General features: G+C 32.3%; 1 protein-coding gene and 1 non-coding gene across 8 annotated transcripts in view; one reads left to right on the top strand and one right to left on the bottom strand.

Annotated features, from left to right (window-relative positions):
* The first annotated feature begins 951 nt into the window (after positions 1-951).
* The window catches only part of LOC113393826 (AMP deaminase 2), a 45,265-nt gene continuing 18,976 nt past the window's right edge, over positions 952-27,240 (top strand). For 3 of the 7 annotated variants that reach the window (XM_064217849.1, XM_064217850.1, XM_064217851.1), the window contains exons 1-3: positions 5,274-5,430; positions 9,134-9,224; positions 24,558-24,699. In XM_064217849.1, coding sequence (XP_064073919.1) covers positions 5,308-5,430; positions 9,134-9,224; positions 24,558-24,699 — 356 coding nt within the window. In that variant the 5' untranslated portion in view covers positions 5,274-5,307. Of the gene's footprint in view, positions 1,162-5,273; positions 5,431-9,133; positions 9,225-11,297; positions 11,416-16,119; positions 16,275-24,557; positions 24,700-26,515; positions 26,665-27,240 lie in introns of those variants that run through there. The other 4 variants (XM_026630906.2, XM_026630902.2, XM_026630901.2 and 1 more) reach the window with 4 other exon arrangements.
* Positions 10,748-10,835, bottom strand: Trnay-gua (transfer RNA tyrosine (anticodon GUA)). The gene is given in 2 exon segments: positions 10,748-10,783; positions 10,799-10,835. It is a non-coding gene; the product is annotated as a tRNA-Tyr (tRNA).

Raw genomic sequence — 27,240 nt, 5'->3', positions numbered from 1 at the left:
TCGATAATTTAAAGTTAAGTTTTTTAGGCCCCCTTCACGTAATATCCAAAATTTGGGTTTCTCGGTTCATTTGCATTTCCAAATATAAGTAATGACTGGTCTATGAAAAAACTGAAAGGTTTTGTTATATGAGTCAGTGATTCTGTTGCTTCCCTATGATTGGGTGGTTTGACCAGTTCTCAGACCAGCGATATCATCAGAAAATTAGTATTTAAAAGAAATTTCATTCGAAAAAGTAGGTATATAATGAAAATATCGATTCATTTTAAGTAATAAATAAGCACCTTATTTATTACTTAAAATGAATCGCGATAAATTCAAAAGTACCGAACCGGAAATGCCGGAATAATTCAATAGTTTTAGGTGTTTAATTCATTAAGCTACTTGAAACCTTTTAGGTTGGATCAAAATCATGCATAATAAATTTATGATATGATAGGTTTTACGTACGTAGGAAATAACAATGACTTTTGAAGATGTCGGCAAAAAATATCGCGACTGGGAATTTTCTTACTTGCTCCGCGTAAACCAATAGATTGTATGATATACGATAAAGTTTATGTAGACCCTTGTACTATCCGTGCGAAGCCCAAACAGGTAGCTACTAGCTAGTACATTCTATTATGTTCGTTCTTAGGTAGTTATTTGAACAAGTAGACTTCAAGTTCAAATTTTTATACTAGATATAAGTTTATGTTCACATTTTAACGATATTTATTAGTTTTTGCTTTGGGTAATTGTTTAACTATATAACAAAAACAAAACATTTTCGTATGATAATTTATATTAAATCACTGTATTGACCTTAAGAAACAATCCTATTTTGCTAAATAAAAGTGTAAACGCAAGTACCCGAAGCTGCATCATGAACGTTTACAGGTATATAACGCGCAAATATTACCATTAATTCGATCACATATTGTCCTTTAATGCGACCTGCGCCGCGCCTCGCGTCGTCCGCACTGCTACAGACTTACTTCGCCCATACCCAGTAGCGAATGTCTCGCTCCACGAGCGGTTGTTTTTAATGTGCGGGCGTGAATTTTAATATTATGGCCGCCGGATTTGTCGGCTCTACAAAGAATTTTCCATTTTCTTTTGATGTAGATGTTGAAGAGGAAGAAAATGAGAGAAGCACACCACATCTCAGCAAAAGAATAGGTTAGTAATCATGATAATATTAATAATATAGAGACATGTCTTGATCCAAACTACTGTCATGTTCATTAAAGGTAGTTTGTTCAATTTATACGTGTTAAGCTTTTGTTATTCTGTGTAAAATAGTCTTATCTGTTTAACAATCATTTAAGAAATTATTTACCAACAGTTAAAACAATTTATTTCTGTTCATCTATATACTTTTTGATTCGTATAAATAATGACTTATCTATTATATTATACCTACAGGTATAATATACATATTATATTTGCAAGCTTGATTTTAACACAAACAACGTCAAAAAAAGAGATCGCTTTGGGTCTTTTTTTATAAACAGTGTAATAAAATCGATACGGCTACAACAGCTGACCGATGAGGTGACTAACCTAACGGTGACGACGCACACCATAGTTGTTTGCCTAAAGTCGATAATTAACATAATGTCAGTAACTACATCCCTCAAACAATTAGGAAAGTAGGTAACGGATATAAAATGTTTGTTAAAACAGCTGATCTAAAACAAATTAATTTGTGTTAATTTTAACTATAAAATATATATTTTTTGCTTTACATCGTTTTTCGTAGATAATTCAATCTATTTATAATATTAAAGCCTTATAATCCTTGTAATTATAAAAGGTCACTAAATTAATAATAAAATATCGAAATTTATATAAAGACGTATTCAATAGCATCATTATAAGTATATTCGTTCTATAACAATAATAATAACCCATACAATAATACCCAAAACTATCATACAATTACACAAATAAATTAATTTATAACACCATTTAAAAAAAGCCAGCGGTTATGTTTATGTCATGTTTATGCTGTGATCGTTGTGTAGTTAAATTGTCTGGAACCAATCTTGAGTGGAGAATCACGTCTTGGTTGTCATAAAGTTGCTATAATAAAATGCTATATACGATAACAGGATGTGGTCTGTTTTGGTTTACAATATTTTTCAAACAACCAAACAATTATGTGTGTTAACGATCCGAGATGGCCCAGTGGTTAGAACACGTGCATCTTAACCGATGATTTCGGGTTCAAACCCAGGCAAGCACCACTGAATTTTCATGTGCTTAATTTGTGTTTATAATTCATCTCGTGCTCGGCGGTGAAGGAAAACATCGCGAGGAAACCTGCATGTGTGTAATTTCAACGAAATTCATATGAGTATTCCACCAACCCGCATTGGAGCAACGTGGTAGAATATGCTCCAAACCTTCTCCTCAAAGGGAGAGGAGGCCTTTAGCCCAGCAGTGGGAAATTTACAGGCTGCTAATGTAAATGTAATGTAATGTAAACTATTATTGCAAGTTAAATAATAGCTTGGAATAACTACTCTCTGTTTGATATCGGCTAATAATAACCAATTATAAATATTGTAATCCAAGCTAATTAAATAATATTTTGTGTATTTCTGGTTCATTAATTTTGCTAATTGTCGGTAGAACAATGCAATTAATTTTAAAGTACCTCCAAAACTAATTAAAGCAAAAAAGACTTACTATGAATATAATTTTATTCCAAGCTAGGTATTTGAAATATATTGACGAAGGATGTAGTCATTATTAAATATAATTGTCTTGTTTAACTACTAATTAACTACTAAATAGCCTTCTGGCTGTCAAATTTAATAAAAAATATATAAATATAGAAGAATTGTTAAAAGAAATACAATGAGATTTAGACATAGATAATTTTAATACTTTTTACTAATATTATATATTCCTAACATTAGCTTATTCTGATACTCAAGTCCATGGTTAAATACATTTTCACCTAAGAAATTATCAATAAATTTAAAAATAAATATTCCGTTTGCTTATATTACTTTCCGTTTGCTTATATTGCATATATTACTAGATACTAGTAGGGCATGTAAAACTTTTAGATTCCAAAACAAAATTACAACTATTATTTTTTCCGATTCGGATGGTTAATATTCTCGGCTTTTCTCTACTATAATATGCATGCATTACACATACGTGTAAACCTTCCTCTTGAATTATTCTGTTTATTGATCAAAATCTATTGCGTAGTTTAAAAGAACTAAGCGTACAGACGTCGAAAAGCGACTTTGTTTTAAACTATATAGAGATGCTCTTTCAACGAATATAAGTTACCGTCCACGAATCAAAGTTAAAATTGATCAGTAGAGCTATTTTTATAATAATGTAAGCGATATCTATATCTAATAATATCAAGTATAAATCGTTATAAATTATTATGATGGCCTTGAAGTAGATTAAAGATAACATTATCAATCGACATAGTTACAGAGGTAGCAACTACAATAGGAGTCATGTTACATCCAAATTTCATTTAAATAATTTATTATTTAAAAAAACCGAGCGTGGCCGTCGAAGGAAATTTAATATAGTTAGTGGATAGTGCTCGTTCGTCTGGTAATACAACCCGATAAATGACAGCATAAATAGTGTGCATGAATTCGGTTGTGACCTCTACCGGTTGGGTGGAAGTTTTTTAAAATAATTCATACGTAAACAATGTTTAATCCACCAACACCATTGGAGCAGCGTGGTTGAATATGCTCCTAACCTTCTCCTCAAAGGGAGAGGAGGCCGTAGCCCAGCAGTGGGAAATTTACTGGCTGTACATGTCAACAATGTTATCGAATTTGACTCATTCATTACAAGAATTAATATTGACAAAAGAAGAGCGAGAGAATCCATTTTTCTGTTAAAAGTAAAGTGACAGCCCCTAAATGTGACATTTCAGGAGACCCTCCTCCCCTCTCTCATGGAGAAGGATTAAGATCTTAATCTACCACGCGGTAGACGAAATCGAAATTATACTCGTACATTATCTATATTTCACCAGGATTTCCTTTTGTTATCTGATCCACGGTCAGACAAAATGTATAAAATTTAAAGTTCTCAGATAACCATATACAGCTCTGCGTAGTCGTTCTTTGGAATAAAAAAAAGTTGATGATTGCAGTTAAAATACTATTATTTACACTAATATTAAAAAAATAAACGCGAAAGTAATTCTTTCTGCCTGTTCACGATGTTTTTTCTGCTCTTTCACGGCCAAACCACTGAATCATATTTGATGAAATTTGGTATGAAGCACAATTGAACTCCAAGGAAGGATATAGATGACACCAACTCCTAAAACACAAGCGAAGCTGCGGTAGACAACTAGTAATATATAAAATCAATAATTATCTTTTGGCCAAAAGTATCGATTTTACGTTTTCGAACAAGACAAATATGGCAACTTATCATTCATCAATATATTTTACACAATCTTATATACATATAATACACAAATTAGTATTTTGAAAAACTGTATCGAATGAATTTAACTAAAGTATGTAGAGAAATCATAGAAACCAACTTTAAAGTAAATTTAACGTTACGCTAAAACGCCGTAAAAATAAATTACTTGCAAGAACTCCAATCAATTCCTATCAATTAACGTGTAGAATTTCCTGCCCTCTAGGTACAAATATAAAAAACATTTCGTCTTCTAAGTGATTTTTTATTACGACAAATTAATCAGTGTGATAATTATTAGGAAAATAAAAAAAAAGCAAACAATAATTGCTTAAAAATCAATTGATAATCTAATCAATAATTAATTTTAAACATAAACTCTGTCTGATAAAATTTGAATGTCTTCTGCACTCGTATCACGCGAAGGTACCTCATATCTGCCGGAAATTAAAATAGCAATGTTGCAACTAGATGAGAAAGTGTTGTAAATATGAATATATATTTTTTATTTATAAATAAAACGACTATTTACATTAAGGCCTTAATTATATACACACAAAAAATAAATAAAGCTGCCTGAAGTACAACTCATGACCTCGTGGAATGGTTGCTAGCAGCATTTTTTCGTTGAATCACAATTCCGATACTCTGAGCGAACTAAATGAACTACCTAGCCCTTCTGTCACCAGTGGAGCTAACGAGACAAGGTGATATACTTTTAATAAAAGTTTTTACATTATTACTTCAAGGTCTTCGACTGCAAACGGAGTAAACACATAATTTGGAGTAAGAAATTCGGATTTTATGTTTATATTTTGATATAAATAAAAATGCACGCTTATCGTTAACAAATTGCGGACCACCTGTCAAGGTTGATAGATCGGTAATGCCGCCATGATGACTCTTGATTGTGTTGAACACAAAGCGTGTCGTATTTGTGTCGTTGCCAGCTCGCGCTTCGCTCAGTGTTCCGCAAAACATTCACGAAACAACGGTCTCTGCACGAGATTAAAATCGGTAAAAATAAGAAATTAATCTTCATTTCAATTTCACTGAAACAGTTTTCGCTGAGGTGAACGATTTTAGCGCGAATTAAAGTGCCAGTGCCATTTCCCGCGTCACTTCTAGAATATCTGCATATACATTTCCAGTTGTTAACGATTTGTCATCTAATTTATATGATGACTGAAAATAAGTTAGTGCCTATTTGCGGTCGCAGTGAGCTGTTACATCATTGAATTATTGGTATCTCATGTAGCAAATCGAAGACGTACATAAAGTCGCGGTAATGTAATTAATGAAAATAATTTTGATCTAATCTAATAAGATAAATGCAGTTTTGGAACGTAATAAAAATAAATTATCATTTAAACAAATATTGTGCAATTCATATATCCCTATCAACGTTTAACGATACTGTAACGCTGCATATTTTATATAAACAAATTAGTTATGGTTTATCAGATTAGATCTGTTCACGTCAACCGTAAACATTGGTTTGGTGTACCTGAGATAGCCATTGTCGCTATGTTGTTTACTCACGTACCATAACACACAGACACAACTTTATTTAACCAATATAATTTATAGGTCTTTGACTCTATTGGTGTCGCAAAAGCGTAGGAGTCTGGCAACGTTAGCTACCGAAAATAGCTTAGTGATACTCTGGTTATCTTCATACAGATATTTTTAAATTAAACGCTATAGATAAAATCATGATTTTAAAAACTAGATGCGAATTCGAATTGATTTATGCATAGATTTTTTTTAAGTTCGTTTTATTTTAATTGCTTCTGGTAGTGCGTAGTATCCAAGAAAGCTTATAAAAATGTGCAATTGTTAATTTCAAAAAAGATAAGGAATCGTTATGTGTTAATGAATAATACAAATAACTAATTAAGATGGTGTCAATAATTAATTATAGCGGGTGTCACTCGGGGTGTTAAGATTGTAACGATACCCCATATATATAATCCTGTTTAGGTAAATTATGGTAAAATTCGTGAACACTGAAAATATAACTCTTCGCTTTTAATTGTCATAAATAGAAATACAAGCTAAAATGCGAACTTGTTGAAGATGTAAATATATACTAATCAATAAATGTAATATTATAATTTATTTTACTCGAAATGATCTCCGAATAAAATCTTCATTGGTACGTTTATTAAAATGTTTATTCATGCTTTAGAATAGCTATAATATAATACTTAAGAATAGCTTCAAGTCAGTTGTGAATGTTATTCAACACAAATTTTTGTTTCTTACTTTTATAATTTTTATTTATTTTCTGATGTTTTATGTACATGCTCGTTATTAATTTCTTGCCTACGCTCGAGACAAAGTCCTTTAGAATTTGTCAGTCAAAAATGGAGACATCTGAAAGCACGTATAGCCGTTGCTTCTGCACCAGGACTATGTTCGGTGAGGTCAGACTTACAGTCCCATCGGGTTATAAAAAGAGGATACACCTCTCGCGTACACTGGTCTCCCTTGAGATTGGGCGTTGTGATTGAAATCGGAAAGACCTTATCGTCCTTACATGTTTGGTTTGTTATTTATTCTGTCAGTTCATATTGCCCTCTTTTTATATCCTATTTATAATCCATGTGATATTCGAAATTGTATTTTTTCACATTAAATGTTAGACTTACATCACCAACAAAGTAAGTTAAGCCTAGATCAGAACTATAAAGTTAAAATAATGTATTAATAACACAGTGTGCCAGCTAATCAGTTAGCGCCGGCTGTTGTCAAAATAAAAGCATTAAAAATTAGTACTGTATCAAACGTCACGTGGATTATGTTATGTACCTGAGATAAATGCCACGTTGAAGGGAAGGAATGCTACACCAAATCGACTTGGCTCAATATTGTAATGATTCATAGTGTGGAATTTTTGATCGCTACCTACCAAGATTCTCGCGTGACAATTTGAGAAAATATGGGTTCGCTAATTGGATTTGAGATGTTCTAGTTATTCGATTACATTGTTACAACAGTTGATATCTATTAACTATTACGATTGCAACATTGTTTCACTTAAATTGTCACATAAACGTTGTGAATGCTTCGACAACACCGTAAACATCGCTTCCATAATGTTCTGCGTGACAGTTGATTGTTAATCATTTGTTCAAAAGTTCGTTTACCTCGATATCGTGAAATAATTTCAGTAGCAAATTTAAAATTGATTCAATATGCGAATATTTTTGAAGATTAATGCGTGTGAGTCGATTTCGGGCGTGATATATATAAATGAAGGTCGTCCATTTTGAGAGCAATAACACTTCTGTTTACCCAACGTTGCAGCCGCGTGGTGAAGTCGCAGAAAATCGCTTCTATTTAGGAAATTTCATAAACATAACTAATATCGATTCTATGTAGGAAGTGTGTAATTTTAAATCCATTTTATAATGTCAGGATTTTACTACTGGAGGTGCATCATGCCGCAGTTACTTGCGTTTACATGTAATAAATATTTATAGGTATTTTTGATGGACACAAGCTCCAATTTTGTTGAAATTTCCTCTAATCTATATTACATTTTAGCATTAATATCATTAATATACATTTATAATTTTTATCCAATTAAAGAAAACTGACACAGATATACAGACAAAAAAACGGTTTTATTTCGTGACTTGCAAAGAGCCATATTAGCTTTACATATATAGATGTATGAAATTGATTGGATTGGTGACTTTTTGGCAAAATGACAGCTTTTGCCGAAAAGTGAGGTAGTTAATCTGTTAACAGCTCACTGCTCAAAATTAAAATATTTGATTCATAAATAAAATAAATACAAAATAGCATTTTTTAAGGCGTACCGTCTTCCTGAACTGTTTTGTCGCTGGCCGACACTATTTAAATTAATTATTGTGCTAAATTATCTTATTTAATATATGTAGTAACAAACTGTCTTTACATGTCTCATTGCTGGATATAGAATCGGTCTCAGGAGAATGACGAGCCTAGATTGGCCAGTGGATAAAATTCTCGGATGTTAACCGAAAGTCCTTAATATCCACGAATTTTATTGCTGTTAGGGCCTTGTACAAGGCCCTCTGGGTAGAGACCACCTCATTATAACATATTGTAGCTACCAATATGGGTAACGATTTAGCGATGTATGGAATAAGGAATGGTTATTCCTACAGTAACAATCTCTAGACAGTGGTTGTCACTTACTTAGTCAGTGGGCCTAATTGTCAGTTCGCCTACCTATATGACATAAAAATAATTAAAACCGCTGAGTTTTTATGGATTTTATTTGTATTTATAATCCATTGCGTGCTTATGAAATAAATATCGCACACGTATAGCTTGAAATTCGGCCACGTAAACTTCACCCTCTCCTTAATAAGGGAGTGGGCCTTTGTCCAGCATTGAGACATATGGAGTTTGTATTTCCGCTTTTTTTTAATTCTGGGACTAATTCTACTAACCCGACGATCCAGTTGCTCTTCGGTCGATTTTGGGAACGTACCGCAACCGTTATAAATTAGAATCAGAGTAGAATAATTGTCCCCTGGGTAAGATGTCTTTCTCAGTTTATAATATATCAATAAATAACTTAAGGTCTTATAATGTTTAGGTTATATTAATAACGTTAAACTCGTTCTAACCAAAGCTAAATTTACACGAAATGAAATTAGTTGTCATATAAAAATATTTTTTAAGGAATACTAGTTAAATTTATGTGATGTGATATGAAAAGCCATCCGAAGTAGCGAGTATGTCTTCGAGAGGACTCCAGGACGGGTCGCGGTCACCGCTCATAATAACGGACTCCTTTTTCGATGACGGTGGTAAGTTTTCAATATCTGCTTTCTGGTATTACTTATGTGCCTTAATGGATGATTTTGGGTTCGAACCACGAGTACCACTTAATGTTCATGTGCTTAATTCGTGTTCATAATTCATATCACGTTCAAAGGCGAAGGAAAACATCGTGAGGAATCCTGCACGTGGCGGATGAGTCTGCCATATGAGTATCCAGTATTCACCAATTGCATTGGGGTAGCGAGCGTAGTAACATAAGCTCCAAACCTTAACATAAAAATGAGAAGAGCCTTAGTCCAGTAGTGGGATATCAATATGGATTGGTTATTACTTTAATTTTGGTATTTTTTTTCTATATCGTCAAGAGCTACCACTGACTTAAAAACCTATCATAGCAGCGCTAAGAATGGAATTAAATAATGTCACATTTACATATGTTCTATAAATATGCTGCCTATTTAATAAAAAAGCTGTATTTATAAATCATAGAACAAAGTTTTAATAAAAAATCTTCTATTGATTTAAAATTATTTCAGTAATTGTCACATTTATCAAAACAATATTACCTACACTGAAGTAAAATACTAACTAATAATATTAATGAGAAATTCCGTTTGTTTGTAAAATTTTTCACGTATTAACTTCTGAAACAAACATTGTGAAATTTTGCATAGATGCACTTTGTCAGGGATACAGAAAAAGGCAGGGTACATAACCCCGTGGGGAGGCCCACACAAAGCCGCGGGCGGAATCTACTTAACTTTATTAAGAAATTTATATCATATATATATATATACTTAGTTTAATAAACAAAGTAAATCTTGTCTTATTATGTTTAATTAATTCGAGTAACGCTATCTGACCGATTCTAAGGATTCTAAGATTTGTCCTTTTATATTTTAATTGGTTTCGCGATCATTAAAATTGACCTTGAAGTTTTGTTTACTGTGTTTACCCTACTTCGAATTTTATTGCGTCACAATCTATTATCAAGTTACAAAACCTTTTCCTAAGACAGAGATAGCTCACTTGTTAGTATAATATGTAAATGTTGAAAGAAGACGGGTTCGAACCCTGACTAATGTGGATTTGATGATTGCACAAGTCGCAGATTTTAATCCGATACGTGCAAATTTCTTTACCATGTTTCCTGCCGACCGATTATATCTAAACACAAACTAAGTACACAGCCAAGTGGTGCTTGCCCGGGTTTAAACCAACAATCGTTGGTTAAGATTCAGGTTTTCTGACTACTGGGTTATTTTATGCAAAGAGTCGTTACTAAAGCTGTCTCGGCTTATAATTATTAAGAGCGTTATCAAATATATATTTGTAATAACATCCGGGTATGGGATTGAGGATTCGAGGCGGCACAGGGTTCCAAATGAACTGCACCCAAACTAGCCAACATAAACATCCGCTTCATCGACGCTGAGGCCACTGTAGTGACAACCACGTTTATAAGCGATAATAATGTTTAATAATAACAAAATAAAAAAAGAGAATTACATACGAATTTGAGCTGTTATTTAAAATGATCAAAAATGTATCCTTCGAGCCGGATTTGAACCAGCGACCTATGGATGACAGTGATATTCCTCTACAGTCCACCGCTCTACCAACTGAGCTATCGAAGGTGTAAGAAAACAACCGAAAGTTTTAAGTATATCAAGATAAAACCGCGTATAAAATGACGACATGATTTAGAAAGTAATATATGTATGTTAATTATTTTGTACTACCTTAAATTATTTAGGTTTCGGATATATACTTTCAAGCGAAATATTTACATGAATCGAATTCAATGAAAGTACATCGAGTACCTTCTTATACCTAATTATTTAACGATTTTTTTTGTACATTTAGGTAGATGTAGGTCTTGTATCGATTCATAAAATTAAAGTTTTATTAAAAAAAATTAACAATAATAATAATTTATTCATATATATCGAACTTTTAAATATTCAGTTTTCTAATTTTTCCTTAAAAAATAATTTGATAAACAATTTCGTGTTTAGTTAGTGATAGGTCAAGTTATATGGACAGGCGACTCGTGTGGTCTGCATGACGACGTGCCAGTCCCTCGGTGGTCGGGTGTCGCTAGACTACGGTAGTACACTCACTCCTCACTCTTCGTTCCTCCAGTCAGTTCGCGAACCTCAGCCGTTGCGCACATAGCGGCCATTACTGCGTTGCAATCCGCAGGCCGCGTGGCATGTAATAATTCGTATTCGATTTTTAAACACTTAACTTTTTTTTTATTTAACTGTGACAATTTTGCATATGATCCTAACTTGTGGGATTATTTTTTAATTATTTGAAACGCGAACGATACGCAACTAAACAGCTGTTTGAATACAGAATGAGTGTTCGTGCTAAATTACAAATATTTTAATGTTGCGAGTAAATGTGAAATCGGTAATTGGTCACGTCGTTAACAGGATACATTCTTGTAATTTTAATAGTGTTTATAAACACTCACGGCTTTGTAAGACATGTAAATATTGCGTACTTAGGTAAACTCAATATTCTGCTACCTGTGCCCTACAGTAAATTATATTATAAAGAGAATAAATTTAATCTAAATCCAAAATATAATTTAAAATACTATACGTATTTTCATTGAAAATTGAAATAAATATATGTAGGTCATATATGACCTCACTAACTTATAATTGGGTACTTAATACAAGAAATATTTTTTTGTTGTTATAATATATCTTTCGCAAAAAAAAACTTTGAAAATAACCGCATATGCTTTAAAATATGACGCTCAATAAAAAAAAATATAGCAATATATTTGTTTGTTTCGTATTCGCGGGTTGACCTCTTATCACAGTTAACCTTGCTCCAGGCCGTGGCATGGGTGAATGATAAAACATTGCGTCACACCCTCCGGCTAAGAAACCGTCTTAAAATAGACTTGGAGATCTTTGTGAAAACCATGAATGCCCTTTTCTTTCCGATTTGCATGTCTTGATTTGTTTTTTGTGAAAAATTTCATCACCCGTGTTACCAGCATAGAAAAAATGTGATAGGATCTGCATTGCATTAGATTTATTAAAACTATGAATTGTTACAAATTAATAGTTCGAGTCGGATTATATTTTTCCTGTCTTGGATTATGAAACAAAATAAAATATACTACCTAATAATAATATTTAATAAAACGAAAAATAAAACATAATAACTAATTTACATAAGTGTATGATGCAATTGACCGAATAAAATTTAAAAGATTGAAATTACCAAATTAATTTATATTAAATAAATATATTTTTTTATAAAACCTTAGGAACTAAAATGTGTTCCTTGTGCCTACGCCTGTAATTTCAATAGCTCAGTCAGATTCACCCTTCAAACAGGATCAACAATACTGAGTATCGCTGTTTGGCTGTAGAATATGTAATGCGACATCTATGTATAAATGATGTAACTGTACTTCTCATACAAACCGTCGATTCATCGATATCATAATACCGGAGTATATATAAATTGTATTATTGTTATATGAATTCGTTTTGTTTAGTAGTGACAGTTTTGAATGTACGTTAAAAGCAAGGTTATACAATTTTATAAGTACAATTCAAACTACTAAGCTGAAATGATATTAATTTTGCATTATTTTTACCTTCGCGAAGTCGGGGTGGGCAGCTAGTTCATTATAAAACCTAATAATCTTTTTATAGCCTATACTTATACCTAGTATCTACCGGCATTGGGTATTGCAATGTTAAAGCTCACATTAAAATGTGTTAAATTAAATAATTTATAATAAATTAAAAGCTAGGTTAAAATGTCGTTATACCACGTTGTCGTTATTCCGTCAACAACGATACTTCATAACGGTCGTCGGTCGTAATGATGATTTTTTTTTTTATTTAAATACTCGAAGAAAAATTTCATTCGAACATCGCTACGCTGAGCGTAAATTAAAATGCAGTTATTTCTTTTATTATAATTAAAAATAAAGAATAAAATACGCATTTGTTTTAAATTGCAAATTAATAAATTTAAAACTTATTATAAAATAATACATTGCTCAGTACAAAATCTAGTTAGTTAAAATATATTTATTAATTGTGAAAGAAAACAATTCTAGCCGATTGTTCTCGCAATCTTGGTAACTGTCGGGAACTTTACATTTTATTTAATATTTCAATATTACGATTCAAAAATGCTTGCGACAATAAACTTAATTAAATATTTGAAACAGATTAAATATAAAAAAAAGTAAACTGAACAAAGTCATGGCCGCTTGGAAAGCTGGCAAGAATGCCGACAGCGTTTTTTGAGTCGCAATTCCGATTCTTTAGGCGTATAAAGATGAACCAGATTTCGTAACAAGCAATAAGGCACCATTGATAGTTTTAATAATCACTTTTTCTACCGTAACTGTCATTTTACTGCTAATTGCTAACGGTTACATTAATAATATTAAAAAAAAAATAAAGTGAGAAAGAAATTCTCGGGAAGAGAAATAAACTATTTATGAATTTATAAAGTATTAGTTGCCGTTGTCGCACGCGTCTTCGCTTGTGTTTTTATCATAGTTTTAGGTAAAAAAAGTTGCTCATGCCATACCTTGGGTTCAACAGGCAGATTTACGTTCGCAATTATAATATTAGTGTAGATAGGGATGTTTAATTGTGAAATTAAGATTATTCGTTGCGCCATTGAAACAAACGGCAGTCCACGATTAGTTTTTCGTATATTTGTTTCTTAAATAATTAATCAATAACTTCCTTTTTTCATAAAAACGCTTGTCAAGTATTTTATTATCGAATTACTTATTTAATAATTAATAATAAAATTAATTGATTCAATTAATCATATTGGGTAGATTTTTTCTTTATTTGATTCAATAACATCGACTTAAAGTAAACTCGTCAGTGTGAATAATGAATATCTATCGTGTATATAGAGACGAAATTAATAACTCAATTGGAATAAATACTATTAAAGTGGGTAATACACTCATAAGTAGAAGTTGACGGCAGCGGGCAGGGCTGCGCCCAGTCATTACGGTGTGACTTACGTATAGGATACGACGCAGCATTGCAAAGAATTATAACCACATAACAACTAACCTATTACGTCACTAGAATGAGTTCCATGGCTGTTTGGTTGAATCTACATTACGAACCGATAGCTTTAATTTAATTCTGTAACGTGATACAAAATTATTTTATACTTACGTACTTCAGTATAGATGATTTTATTTTCGTTTTTGGGAATGTCCAGCCCGTCTATCTATTATGAAACAAAAAAAAAGAAAAATCGTAAATGTTAAGTTAAACATGACTATTTATAATCAATTAGATTATTCTAATTTCAATAATTTATATTAAATTGATATTTGTTGATATCATAAATACGCCGTGTTATCGTATATAGATAATAAATATCGGTCATAAAGCTTGCTTGAAATACATATTGTATGTTAAAATATTCCACAGATAACCAAAACAGTAACGTAACCTTATTTTATATTCCATCGTTTCGCAATACAACTATGATCTTTAGGACACTCATTAGAACTTTAATGTTTATTAAAACTTAGTGTTAGTGCTTTGTGTAAACCCATCTTTGTAGATCAAATCAAATTCCTTCTTTCAATATGGAAGCTAGATTATACTTACTTATTGAATGTCAAATTAAATACTAACTATTAGTTCGGAAAAGAAAATACCCGACAGAAGAACCGGCTAAAGAAACCGGTTTTTTTTGATAATTTGTAATTGTTTACATATATTTAATATTACAAAGAAATAGTCACTGGTACCACTTACTTGTCACGAATTCTAGTACCTAGTAGTAACTTGGTATTGTTGTGTTCCGATTTGAACCAGTGTAATTACTATTACAAGAGACGTATCTTCTTGGGTCCCAATAAGAATTTTGTCACAAAACTAATGTATATGGGCGGTATTCATCAATCGTAATATAAATAAAAAGAGATTTGAATGTAAAGAAATAAATTGTTATTAAAAATATCGTATGAATTAAAAAAGTAACAGGAAACGAGAGGTGTCGTAGGACATCCGGTTGAAACGAAGTTGCCTTTGATATATATTTTGTAATAAATATTTTATATGTACATAACAATTCAATTACAATAACTAAAATTGTAATTAAAATACCGTGTGAATTAAAACAATACCAAAAATAGGTTTAAATATTCATAAAACCATATAAAATAAAAAGAAAAAGAAAAACAGAGAAGATCGCTGAATATACGTCATGCTCTTTCCATACTTGATTCGTTCTGCTAGTTCACTCCACTGTAAGCCAAAGGACTTCTTATCAAAAATAAGTTTCAATGATATATTAAACCTACATATAATAGAAAGAGACAGAGGAAAAAAAAGAGAGGGAAAGGTTGCCTGCAGGGGCATAACGGTATATCCTTACGTGACGATTTCTGCCAGTTCACTGTACCGCGTGCCGCATGAGAGAACTTATTTCTAAATAAACAATCGTTAGAAATATTGAGTTAAGGATGTCTATTTATATGTCTATTAACATTAATAGACATATAAATAGACATCCTTAACTCAATATTTCTATTTTTTTCTCAATATATAGACACATGTCTATATAAAGGATAAAAACAGAACAGAACTATTTTAGTCATTAAATCGTTATTATGGTGTATTGATTTTCCCACGCTGATGCCATTAAAGCCGTGTAGTTTTCCGTTCACTACAAATGGTTGTTTAGTTGCGAACGATTCACTAATAACCTACACTCGGACATTTAACGTTATTGATTCAGTTCATATTTTCAGATTAAATACTTTAATGATAACGATATATTGGAGTGTCGATGAATTATGCAAACTTAATTATGCAACATGCAACTATGTCACAGTAAAATGTTTCACAATCATATTTAAGAAATTTATTTTATATATTTTAGGTGATTTTTTGACAAAGGTTTAGAGTATAGATTTTTGATGTAAGCGTACTTGTGATTCAGTTTACGTACAGTTATGTACAGCTTCGACAAGGATCTGTGGCACGTGCATGCGCGTCCGCCGTCGGATGCGCAAGTGGACAAGATGGAGGAAAAACGTAAATACTTTTATATTTTTTTGTCGATACTATAATATTTATTGAAAAAATAAGTTATGTGACCCATATTCGATAAGGATTATTTAATTATTATAAAATACAACATTTTGCCAACTCTGTATTCCCGAGTTCAGCCGTGAAGGCTTTACTCAAGGTCAACAAAAAACGTTTATCTCAAAGAAAATATATAACTTTATTAACATAAGAATTGATAACATTAAGTGCTTAAATATATACAAAAATGGATTAAAAATAGTTAATGTATAAATCTTGACCGCGTGGAATGGTGGCAAGAATGCTAGCAGTATTTCCCCGTTAAATCGCAATTCCGACCCTCTGGGCTAAAAATAAAGAATAAACATTTTATCATTAATCATCATTAAAGATACATAATAATAATCAGCCTGTAAATTTCCCACTGCTGGGCTAAGGCCTCCTCTCCCATTTGAGGAGAAGGTATGGAGCATATTTCACCACGCTGCTCCAATGCGGGTTGGTGGAATACACATGTGGCAGAATTTCGTTGAAATTAGACACATGTAGGTTTCCTCACGATGTTTTCCTTCACCGCCGAGCACGAGATGAATTATAAACACAAATTAAGCACATGAAAACTCAGTGGTGCCTGCCTGGGTTTGAACCCGAAATCATCGGTTAAGATGCACGCGTTCTAACCACTGGGCCATCTCGGCCATATTTTATATAAAAATAAATTATTAATGAAATTATTACAATACAACAATATATACAACGAATCTTGCATTAACATTTTTGCAATCTATAAAAACCTAATTATGAAGTTATAGAAATAATCTTAGAATTATAGATTATTATCGGCGTTTTAATATAATAAACTTAACAAATATAATCTATTCCAACAACAAGAGGACAAAAGCCGAATAAACAACATTTGCCATCGAATCGACGCGGTATCATTGGTCGAGAGCTTGAATGGTCTATGATATTCATTATGGATTTGCGAAAAAATGGCGATTTGTACGTCTATGAAACTGTTATCGGAACTTTGGAAGTAAAAAATATTGGATACAAGTAGTTTATTGGAATAGTGTTCTATTATAAATATATATATATATATATATATATATTTAGTAGGCAAGAACCTTTAGTAGTGCACACAGTAGCTGAGCTGTTAAAACCCGTGGCATACGCAAATCTAAGATTTGTTTATCTGTATTCCTTCTTTCATTGGAATAGATTATATGTATTATTCCGCCGTCTTTAGTCTTAGTCATCTCACGCACACTAAGAAACATTTTAAACACGAGCCTGATTCACACTAGTGCATGTTGATAACATTTTATTTACAAATGGATACCTACCTGAATTTCATTGGTATTTGACATTGTTAAAAGAAAAATATAAACGGAAGGAATATACAAAGGAATTAAATAAATATGTATAGAATTATGATTCATAATACCCGTTAGGCGCCACGTCCGTGCTTACAATTCACATTAACAACAGGACTACTGGCAATGAACCAAATGTGTAGTCGTACTTCGCAGCGACGCATTGCTTTTCGTGAATCCGTATAAAAGTTAATCGCATACTTCGTACATTAGCTATGATATATAAGGTTACTTTGTCTGTTACTTAAGTTACCGTGTATTTCTAACGTTGTAAAATTTACATTTAAAGAATGTCATTTAAATGGTTTACCAACAGTCGAGCTATTGTGTAAGAATAAACTCGAAACTCGAACGTGTAATACGAAAATGTGAGTAGCGACATTGACTGTTGTAATAATTAAATAATTTATTATTATATATAGAATGAATTATTATATTAATGAATGATAAATTATATTAATTCTTTAATAATATAATAGTCACAGCCTGTAAATTTCCCACTGGTGAAGGAGAAGGTTAGGAGCATATGTGGAATATGTTTGTATAACAAAGGATTAATATGAGAACCGAGTTGGCCCAGTGGTTAGAACGCGTACAATTGCGGGTTCAAACCCTGGCAAGCCCCACTGAATTTTCATGTCCTTTATTTGTGTTTATAATTCATCTCGTGCTTGGCGGTGAAGGAAAACATCATCAGATAACCTGCTTGTGTCTAATTTCAACGAAATTCTGTCACATGTGAATCCACCAACCGCATTGGTGCAGCGTGGTGGAGTTAGCTCCAAAATTTCTTCTTGACGGAAGGAGACCTTAGCTTAGCAGTGGGTTGCAGCAGATGGGAAAAAACTAGATGTTTCTACTCTAAATTGAACTGTAAACAGTTGAATGTACCCAATTTATTATGCAGTAGTTGTCGCCCGCGGCTTCGGTCGCGTTTTAGGGGTTGGTTGTCAGTTGCTAGGCATATAGAAGTAGCTTTTGTCCTTCCTTGGGGTTCAAGCTCACTTTAAATGTCATCAAATTCATTTCAGTGGTTTGACCGTGAAATAGCAATAGGTCGACAGACAGAGTTACGTTCGAATTATAACATTAGGTACTCTAAGATAGTATATATAAGTATATACAAGAGATTCAGCTCAGATGCGCACAGGTGCAATTTAAACGATACAGGTGTACTCCCGAGTATTGAAGCTTTCAGTATCAGTGAATAATTTTTTAGAACCGGATCACTGGTTCCACGAGTATTACCTTTATATATATTATGTACTAGTCGATCCTGCGGCTTCACCCGAGCGAAATTCCTAAAATACAAACTCCCAACCCCCTTTTACCCCCTTAGGGGTGGAGTTTCGCAAAATCTTAGCGGCTGTCTACACTCTATAAGGAACCTACCTGTCAAATTTCAAGTTAGTAGGCGTTATGGTTTCTGAGATTTCCTGATTAATCAGTGAGTCGTATTTCGCTGTTATATATACAGTTTGTATATAACGTATGTAAAAACTAAAGTCAGCAGACGCAGGTTTTTACCTCCTGTGCTACAACGTTACTAATTATCATGCAACTTTCACTTACCACAGATGGCGTACCATGATACAATAACAACATCATAATTTTATAATAAATAACTAACATTGATTTCGTCTCCGTTTGTATCAAGACACTTTAAACATATGAAAGGTTTTGAGAATGGATGTGGATGGGTATAGGGGACGACCAAAGAAACGATGGATGGATTGTGTGAAAGACGATATGGTTAGAAAGAATGTCACTTGTGAGATGACGTCCGACAGAGAGGTACGGAAGAGGAAGACATGCTGCGCCGACCCCAAGTAAAATTCGGATAAGGGCAGGAGGATGAAGACTTTAAACGTATGTTCGTATGTTAGTACATACATGTAATACATACATACGTACAAAACTACATGTAACATGACGTCTCAAAGGTTGTTATAAGAATCGTAATACCTAAAGTATATTTTAAATAAATTAATATATTCCTTGGAAGTCCCGCCTTAGGAACCTATTTGGTGGTAGGGCTTTGTGCAATCCAGTCTGGGTAGGTACCACCCACTCATCAGATATTCTACCGGCAAACAACAGTTTTGTTGTGTTCCGATTTGAAGAGTGAGTGAGCCAGTGTAATAACAAGCACAAAAACTGAGGATATTAAAATGAAATCATATTCAATTATTCACAAAAAATAATAAATAATTCATATTTTAAAAATCATAAGCAATAAATTTTTAATTCAATCGTTAGTATGCTTTCACATTATTCAACTAGTAGGTCACCAATTAATTTTACGTTCACACAAGAGTTTAAACGTTAAACGGCGTTAACTGCGACATCAGTAACTGTTTAGTAAATGTATAATTTGTCATCTTTCTGTGTGTGCGCTACAACTGGATTCTAAACAAGTCTCTAAACCAATTCAGCTGAATATGTTTTGGTGGTGACAACATATTAATCTGGTATATTTCCTTGTAGACTGCAGTGCAGACTACAAACAGGTCTCTTAAACATATCTTTAAAATTTTTGTTGGACGGATAGGAGATCCTCACAAGAATGATTACATCTGGGCTCTAGTTGTGCTTAAGACGAGGCTGATTTTGATAACTCATATTTAAATATGTAAAACAAACCAATAAGTTAAATTCCAAATATAAGTACATATGGGGAGTTTTCATATTATAGACGAAAGTTTATATTTTTGTTACTCTTTCACTCACAACTCCCTAAAACGCAAGCGAAGCTGCGGTCGAAAACTAGTAGTTCATAAAACGAATTTTAGAAAGTTGTTTTTTATCAGCTTTAAAACTACTCCGATTTATATTGAACTTTCATATTATTTTAGTTTGTAGTTTTAGGATATACGCTATATAGCGCGTTAACATGTGTCGATTTAGTAGGGGAGAAAAATGATAGGCCAGGCGCATTTGCAACTCGCAACCCGTCCCGACTTCATACGGGTTAAATAAGGAATGTAACCAATTACATTAATATAGAAACATTAGCTAACTGCACCTACTGTTCTGATACATCGTACAACACACCCCGCGAATATTTACACGTTTATATACTGACGGAAAACAGACTTATTTCAAAATGGGACCACCTTCAGATAACCTCACAGTTTTGGGAGTAATTGTTAGTTACGTTGAAAGTTTAAAACTTACACCTACAGCGACATTTCTAACGATGGAAACCTAAAGCCGTAAGTTTTTAAATTGTCTTAAGTGAAGTTCGCGAAACAGTAACTTGATAAATATCACACTCAGACCGATACCTTGTTTATTAACATCGATTACTTTCGCGGCTTTTAATGAGAACATTTAAACTGCGCATAAATAACTCGATTCAATATTACAAAGCCGGAGGGGAGCGCGCGCTTTATGAATAATCAATTAGTGCCCTATTGTCTGCACGCCCGACCTTGACAGCTCGGTGCGATCGAACGAACAGACAAACAAACTTATTAAGGCTAAGGTTTTCTTAGGGAACTCTAATATCCCATTGTTGAAATCATATCGTGAACGTTCCCAAAACAACAACAGGTCAGGTGAGGTCAACAGTCATACTCGAAACAAATCTTCAGACAAGCATTTTGAATCGTTATCTTATAAGATAAATAAAAGTTAAACCTACTAAATGTTCCGTCGAGAATAACCAATGGGAAACTGAATAGTTACACATTATTACGTATTGTACATACGTATATTGTAATATTGTTGAGTGCGCAGTGCACTCGACACTACTATACTCTGGCGTGGCTGACTTCCCATCCGTTACTAAACTTACGTAGCTTATGTTTATATACTAGACATAAGCTATAGTGTATATACAATATTAGGTGTGTACTATGTATGTCTATATGTCTATATAATATTGTGACGTGTCAGTGAATCATCATTAGGTTTGCCATTTATAATAAAAATAATATCGTCATAAGATGATATAAATATTACGGTAGGATTAAATTAACGCCAAGGAGAATTTATTATTTTGCAAGTAAATAAAACAAAAAAACTAAATAAGATGTCTGATAATTATAACTAACAGTTGCAAGGATAATAACATCGATCAATAATAATATTAAATTTTTACTTTTAAATCAATAATAGAATAAATTGTATCCAAATATTTGAAGTTTAGTGCAAAGTCAAAGGCAGAAATCTTTATTCCATAAGATATAGAAGGGCAACACTTGTTTACTGATAGTCAAAAATCTACCACAGGTTCGGAAATTAACACCTCGGACGTGAAAAGATCCGGCGAAAGAAACTCAATAGGATTTTTGTTTGAATGTTGTATTTTATACAATTATTGTATTCATACAATAACAATAAATATATTTACGTTATTTGAAACAGCCTGGACGCGATCGTCTCATTCCCAAGGTGTGAACTAAGAAGTCATTAGTGTTGTAATATTCTTTAGCACACAAACGATCATTAACGATTCTTTTAAATTTTACAATTGAATTCAAAGTCACAACGATAAGAAAATTAATTAATATTTATTTTAAATATTCCACCCTAGCAACAACATAACGCTACTCAATATCAATTCGGGACTCTTATCAGCTATAATCGACAATTATTTTTATTTCTGAATGATATATGGTAATATATATTTGGTACTAAATCAATTCAAAAGTCAAACATATTAATGTTACGTTTGTCTCGTCTTGTAAATTAAAAAAATGACCAAAGGAAGCGCCCTTCCAGAGTGAACCTTTTCGGAATTTTGCTAGGTCTCGGTGAGCCTGACTCAAATGCACTGAACAAAGAAGTTATTGCTTAATAAACTTTGAACTTGTATACCTATGTTAATTTTAACTAAACGTTGATCAAAGTCCAATTAACTTACTCTGTTTTAATCCGATTGCTTATTATTGGTCGCCTATTGCGTCACTGGTTGCCATCGACCAATGACGTGAATAGCGTTTCATAAACTTGAGGTTAGTCATACGTTTGGATACTTTATTGTGTATAATTCACTGGTATGTAATACTAGATAAAATATAAAGATAACATTTCGCTTTATCTACAATATGCAGATAACCGGCGCCACTCTGAAAGAGGAAATATGTTACTTCTGAATATTATCTATAATAGCAGGCCTTGACCTTAAATAGTATAGGACACCAGTGTAATGAGTAACAGCCAAATCAAATCAAAATATTGAAGAACTTTTGAATTGTCATTTTACAAAACTATATTAAGTGAAGCTACCACAATATTGGGGTATCATGAAATTTCTTGATAGGAAAATTAATTTATATTTTAGTAGTCCGATCCGGGATTTGAATCTTCGAGCTCGGAATTTGCAACTTAACTCCCCGAGGAAGCGGCGTCCAACCGGCGACGCGCTCTAAAACATTACATAATCCTTTTCCTTACAACGTCACAAACATGCTGCGTCCATTCTCAGTTAATGGGATACCTAAAGGCTTTACAAAGTTCCGATTTTGTAATTTTCAATAAAGCTCCGGCTCGATCGTTTTATTCCCATTTTTTATGAACTACCGATGTAGTATAATAATCTTACGCACAAATACTACCTGTAATTTATTCTTTAATTTAGTGACAGACAGTTTTACTACTTGCTCCACTTGTAAAAACGTGTGCTTGCGTGTGTAATTGCCTCAAAAAACAGAGCCCTAATTCTTCTAACAAAGTGACAATTTATCGCAATCGATTCGAAACATAATAGTTGCCGTTCAGCCGTTTTCCATTCCAGAGTATAATCGGGATCGTATTGTAACCGATATAAATAAGCAGTTTCTCCTGTGTTTTAGATTAAGCTGAGGTTAATTTTTGTGAGAAAAAATCGAAGATAGACAGGAATATAATGAGGAACCTGTATCATCAGCCATAATAAGTTAGTAGAATATAACTGAGTGTGCAGCATATATGCATTACTATATATACTTACATATACATATAAAAAAAACATAATCTATGGAAATAAAATTTTTCGTCGCAGATATTTCCATAAAAAAAATGAAATCTTCGGTATTGTAAATTTAATCTCGACATTATGGTCGGCAATTACAGACACTTGTCACCAACACGTGTTGACAACTCAAAAGTTGCAAATGTTTCTCATCTTAATAATACGTAAATCAAAGCCATCTTCTACCAGTATGTATGTATATTCGCGCTAACGTCAGGAAATCATTTGTTGATTTTCTTTCAGTTTTCACCAATAGACAGATTGGAATATATTTCACGCAGAAGGATAAGTAATATAATTTACGAATATGTTTGCTAAACTAGCGATCGTTGAAGTATAAATTTTTTTTGATAAATTCGGAATAAATCGTGCCATTCGAGCTTTCTCGGCGAGCCCTGTGTAAATCGATATAAGCTGATTTGAAAATATGTACTATGAGGTGAAGTTGTTCCCCTCGAAGAGTTCTAAGGAAAAGTTCGCGGCAGTATTTTACATCTTTCTAATGAATGTCACGGGCCCGGTCGTTGTGGGTACTTTTGCTTCATAAAACACAATTAACGCAGTACAAAATTTCTAAAATATTAAATAAATGTTGTAAAAATATCTGAAATTTTGAAGTTCATAGAATCTCAATCTATTGATTTCTAACGTGTATTCGTTTATATTTGTAGCAAGAAAATTTCAGATTTAATTTTCATGCATCATATTTCTCACGGCGAATGATATAATTGTACGGACTTGGTATTTATTTAAAACTAAATTTTATATCGAACTGGCGACAGACTTATTCCCAACTATAATGGGTTTAAATTGCAAGAAGAGTTTTGGTTTTGATTAAATTTACAACAAACAAACCTTAGTATGTCCTAAGTATTACTACAAAATATGGAGTTCTAGGCTAAAAGAAAGACTATTTCAAATTTTATTATTTTACTTTGTAATCATTTCGAACAGGTAGTGAAAGTCCTACAAGTACTGTCGGAGCGGAGGCGCCACGAGAGCTACCCAACGAGTTATCAGCGCCCTATGAAGTCCCACAGTTCCCGATTGAGCAGATTGAAAAGAAGCTCCTCATACAGCGGCAGCTTAATGTCAAGTAAGTCGTTATAATATGGTCGCACACACACATACTTTGACTGAAATCATGTATGTATTGTCAGATAATACAAATAATAACGACTCGCATTGTTGCTATTGGAATAGTGTGCGTAACAATATTGTACACTAGATGAAAACCCGGCTTCGCTCGGTGAAATAAATAAAACTAAATAAATACATTTTATCATTAACTTTTCATATACCTATATTTTTTTATAAACGTTGTGATTATCAAACATCTATATTTTCTATTTAGGTGGTATAAATTAACAATATATAATAATAATCATTAATTACACAGCTTTTTGAACGCACCCACAAACGTCAAACATTAAACCGCCCGTTGAACTGTCATCTCATTATTTTTTAACGATCTATAATTGTGGATAGGTTTCGATCGGGTCTATTTAGACCTGCACGACATTATAATTATGTATAGAGAAGATCTTCGTATTTCATTTCACACAAACATACATATATATATATGTTTATCATTGAATCGAGCACTTTCGTTTATCTTTCACAATACGTGAAAACACTGTATAGAATCTATATCTCCTTGTTTCTGAGATTTTTTGATCAAACTTCACATGTTATATGGGCCAAAAGCGATATTTGTTCGAAATTATAATCATACAGAAATTAAGCTAATTTAAAAATATGCTTTCACATAGTATGTTTTATTCGTGTATAGTTTATATTTATGTTTTCATACTTTCAATTTAAAAACAATTTTAACTAAATTATTTAAAACTATCCTTCATACGCTACTTTTGTGTAAGTTATGAGTACTTACACAATAAATATTAAAGTAAAAGCAATGATTCATTAAAATTTGAACATTTTATAACTCGTTAATAGCTCAGAATAAATTCGAACGCACCTTATTTGTTTCCTCAACTTTTTATATACACAGCATATTATTTATAACATACATTTCGATGATTAAGTTTAATGTCCTTTTTAAAATTCCAAGATATACAAACTTATTTAGGTAAAAATGCGCTGGTGAATAAACTCACGGAAACGTATTATGTGGTTTCGAAGACTATTAACGATTTAGACATCCTGCATGTACCAACATGTACAGTAAGTAATATACCAATATTACTTTCAGAATAAAATTAGCATTTACGTGAAAGTACTGTCATGAATTATTTTTTTCTTCTTTTTTTTTTGACCATTCCTTATTCATCATTTTGTGTCTGTTTTCTGTTTAGTTACTTGAATAGAGTATACGGACTTGGTATTTTTTTAAAACTAAATTTTATATTTTATTTTAAATTTTATTTTTCGATGTTCATAAAAATATCGTAGCAAGTTGTAATTACTTATAATTAAAAGTGTTGTCAATATGTAAAAACTTAATCACAATTATTAAATGTATTTTTGTGTTTATTTTTTGGTAATTAAAATAAATAAATATATAATTAACGGTAACAATTATCTATTGGCTTATAGAGTTACATACATTCATACAGCCATACACGCGCGACGGATAACGGTCGAGCTGGTATTAAGAGGGTAATTGGATCAACCTTGACGCGGCGGTAACCCTTACCACGGGGGATGTTCGTGTTCCAACAGATATACGTACTTCAGTATGAGCCGGCTGAACGCGTTAAATTGTTGCCAGTTTGCACTTAAAAAAATATTGAATGTTGGTCGGTAGTTAAGTTAAATAATTGAATGCGATCGAATTGTAGTGTTTTTAATAATAAGAAGTGATACTTTTTTATATTGTAATTTGTTTCTTTTTTACATTTAGAGTGCAAAATCTCGTACTAATAGGGATTCGATCTTTAGTTGTGTCTGTAACCTGGCCGAATACATGAAGCCGTCGTCCAATTTTTATATATTGGCGGCAAATTTTGACGTTGTTAATATTTTTGTTCTAAAATTGTTTGTGTTATGGAATTATGTTCGGAAGTCAACTAGAATGTAAGAAATGGACATCAAGAAGGTAATTTTTGTTTTGTTATTGCGTTTTGACTCTTTATTTAATTATGTATTATTTACTGTATTTATTTAAAAAAAAATAACAAATCATTTAAAAACATTTGAAAATTAATTCGTTTAAAAACTGCAAACATAAATAACTTATTTCTATTGGTTTGGTTAAATACCTACGTGACTAATTATAGCATATTAATTAGGTATTATCCGTGTGGTATTATATACGTAGATGTAATAATATTCATTAATTGTACAATTTAAACGTGTTTAATTAAAATTGGAATAATATTAACATAATTAATTACATGATAATATGTTTATTCAATTTTATTTATTGTCAAATATGTACCATCAGTTTGAAAAGCAATAACTCAGACTTCTAAGAACGGGCAAAAGAAACTCAGAATGTTTTTTTTGCCATAAAGATTTACAGTACTAGAGTACGGCCTGGAGAAGCATTACATTTACTTATAGATAGTCAAATTAAAAACTACCACCGGTTCGAAAAAGGAAATTCCCTGACCTGAGAAGAACCGGCGAAAAAACTCAGTGGGGGTTTTTTTGACAATTTATGATTATTTAC

Source organism: Vanessa tameamea, chromosome 19, assembly GCF_037043105.1.
Source record: "Vanessa tameamea isolate UH-Manoa-2023 chromosome 19, ilVanTame1 primary haplotype, whole genome shotgun sequence".
In the NCBI taxonomy this organism is placed as follows: domain Eukaryota; kingdom Metazoa; phylum Arthropoda; class Insecta; order Lepidoptera; family Nymphalidae; genus Vanessa; species Vanessa tameamea.
This window is presented reverse-complemented; position numbering and strand designations above follow the sequence as displayed.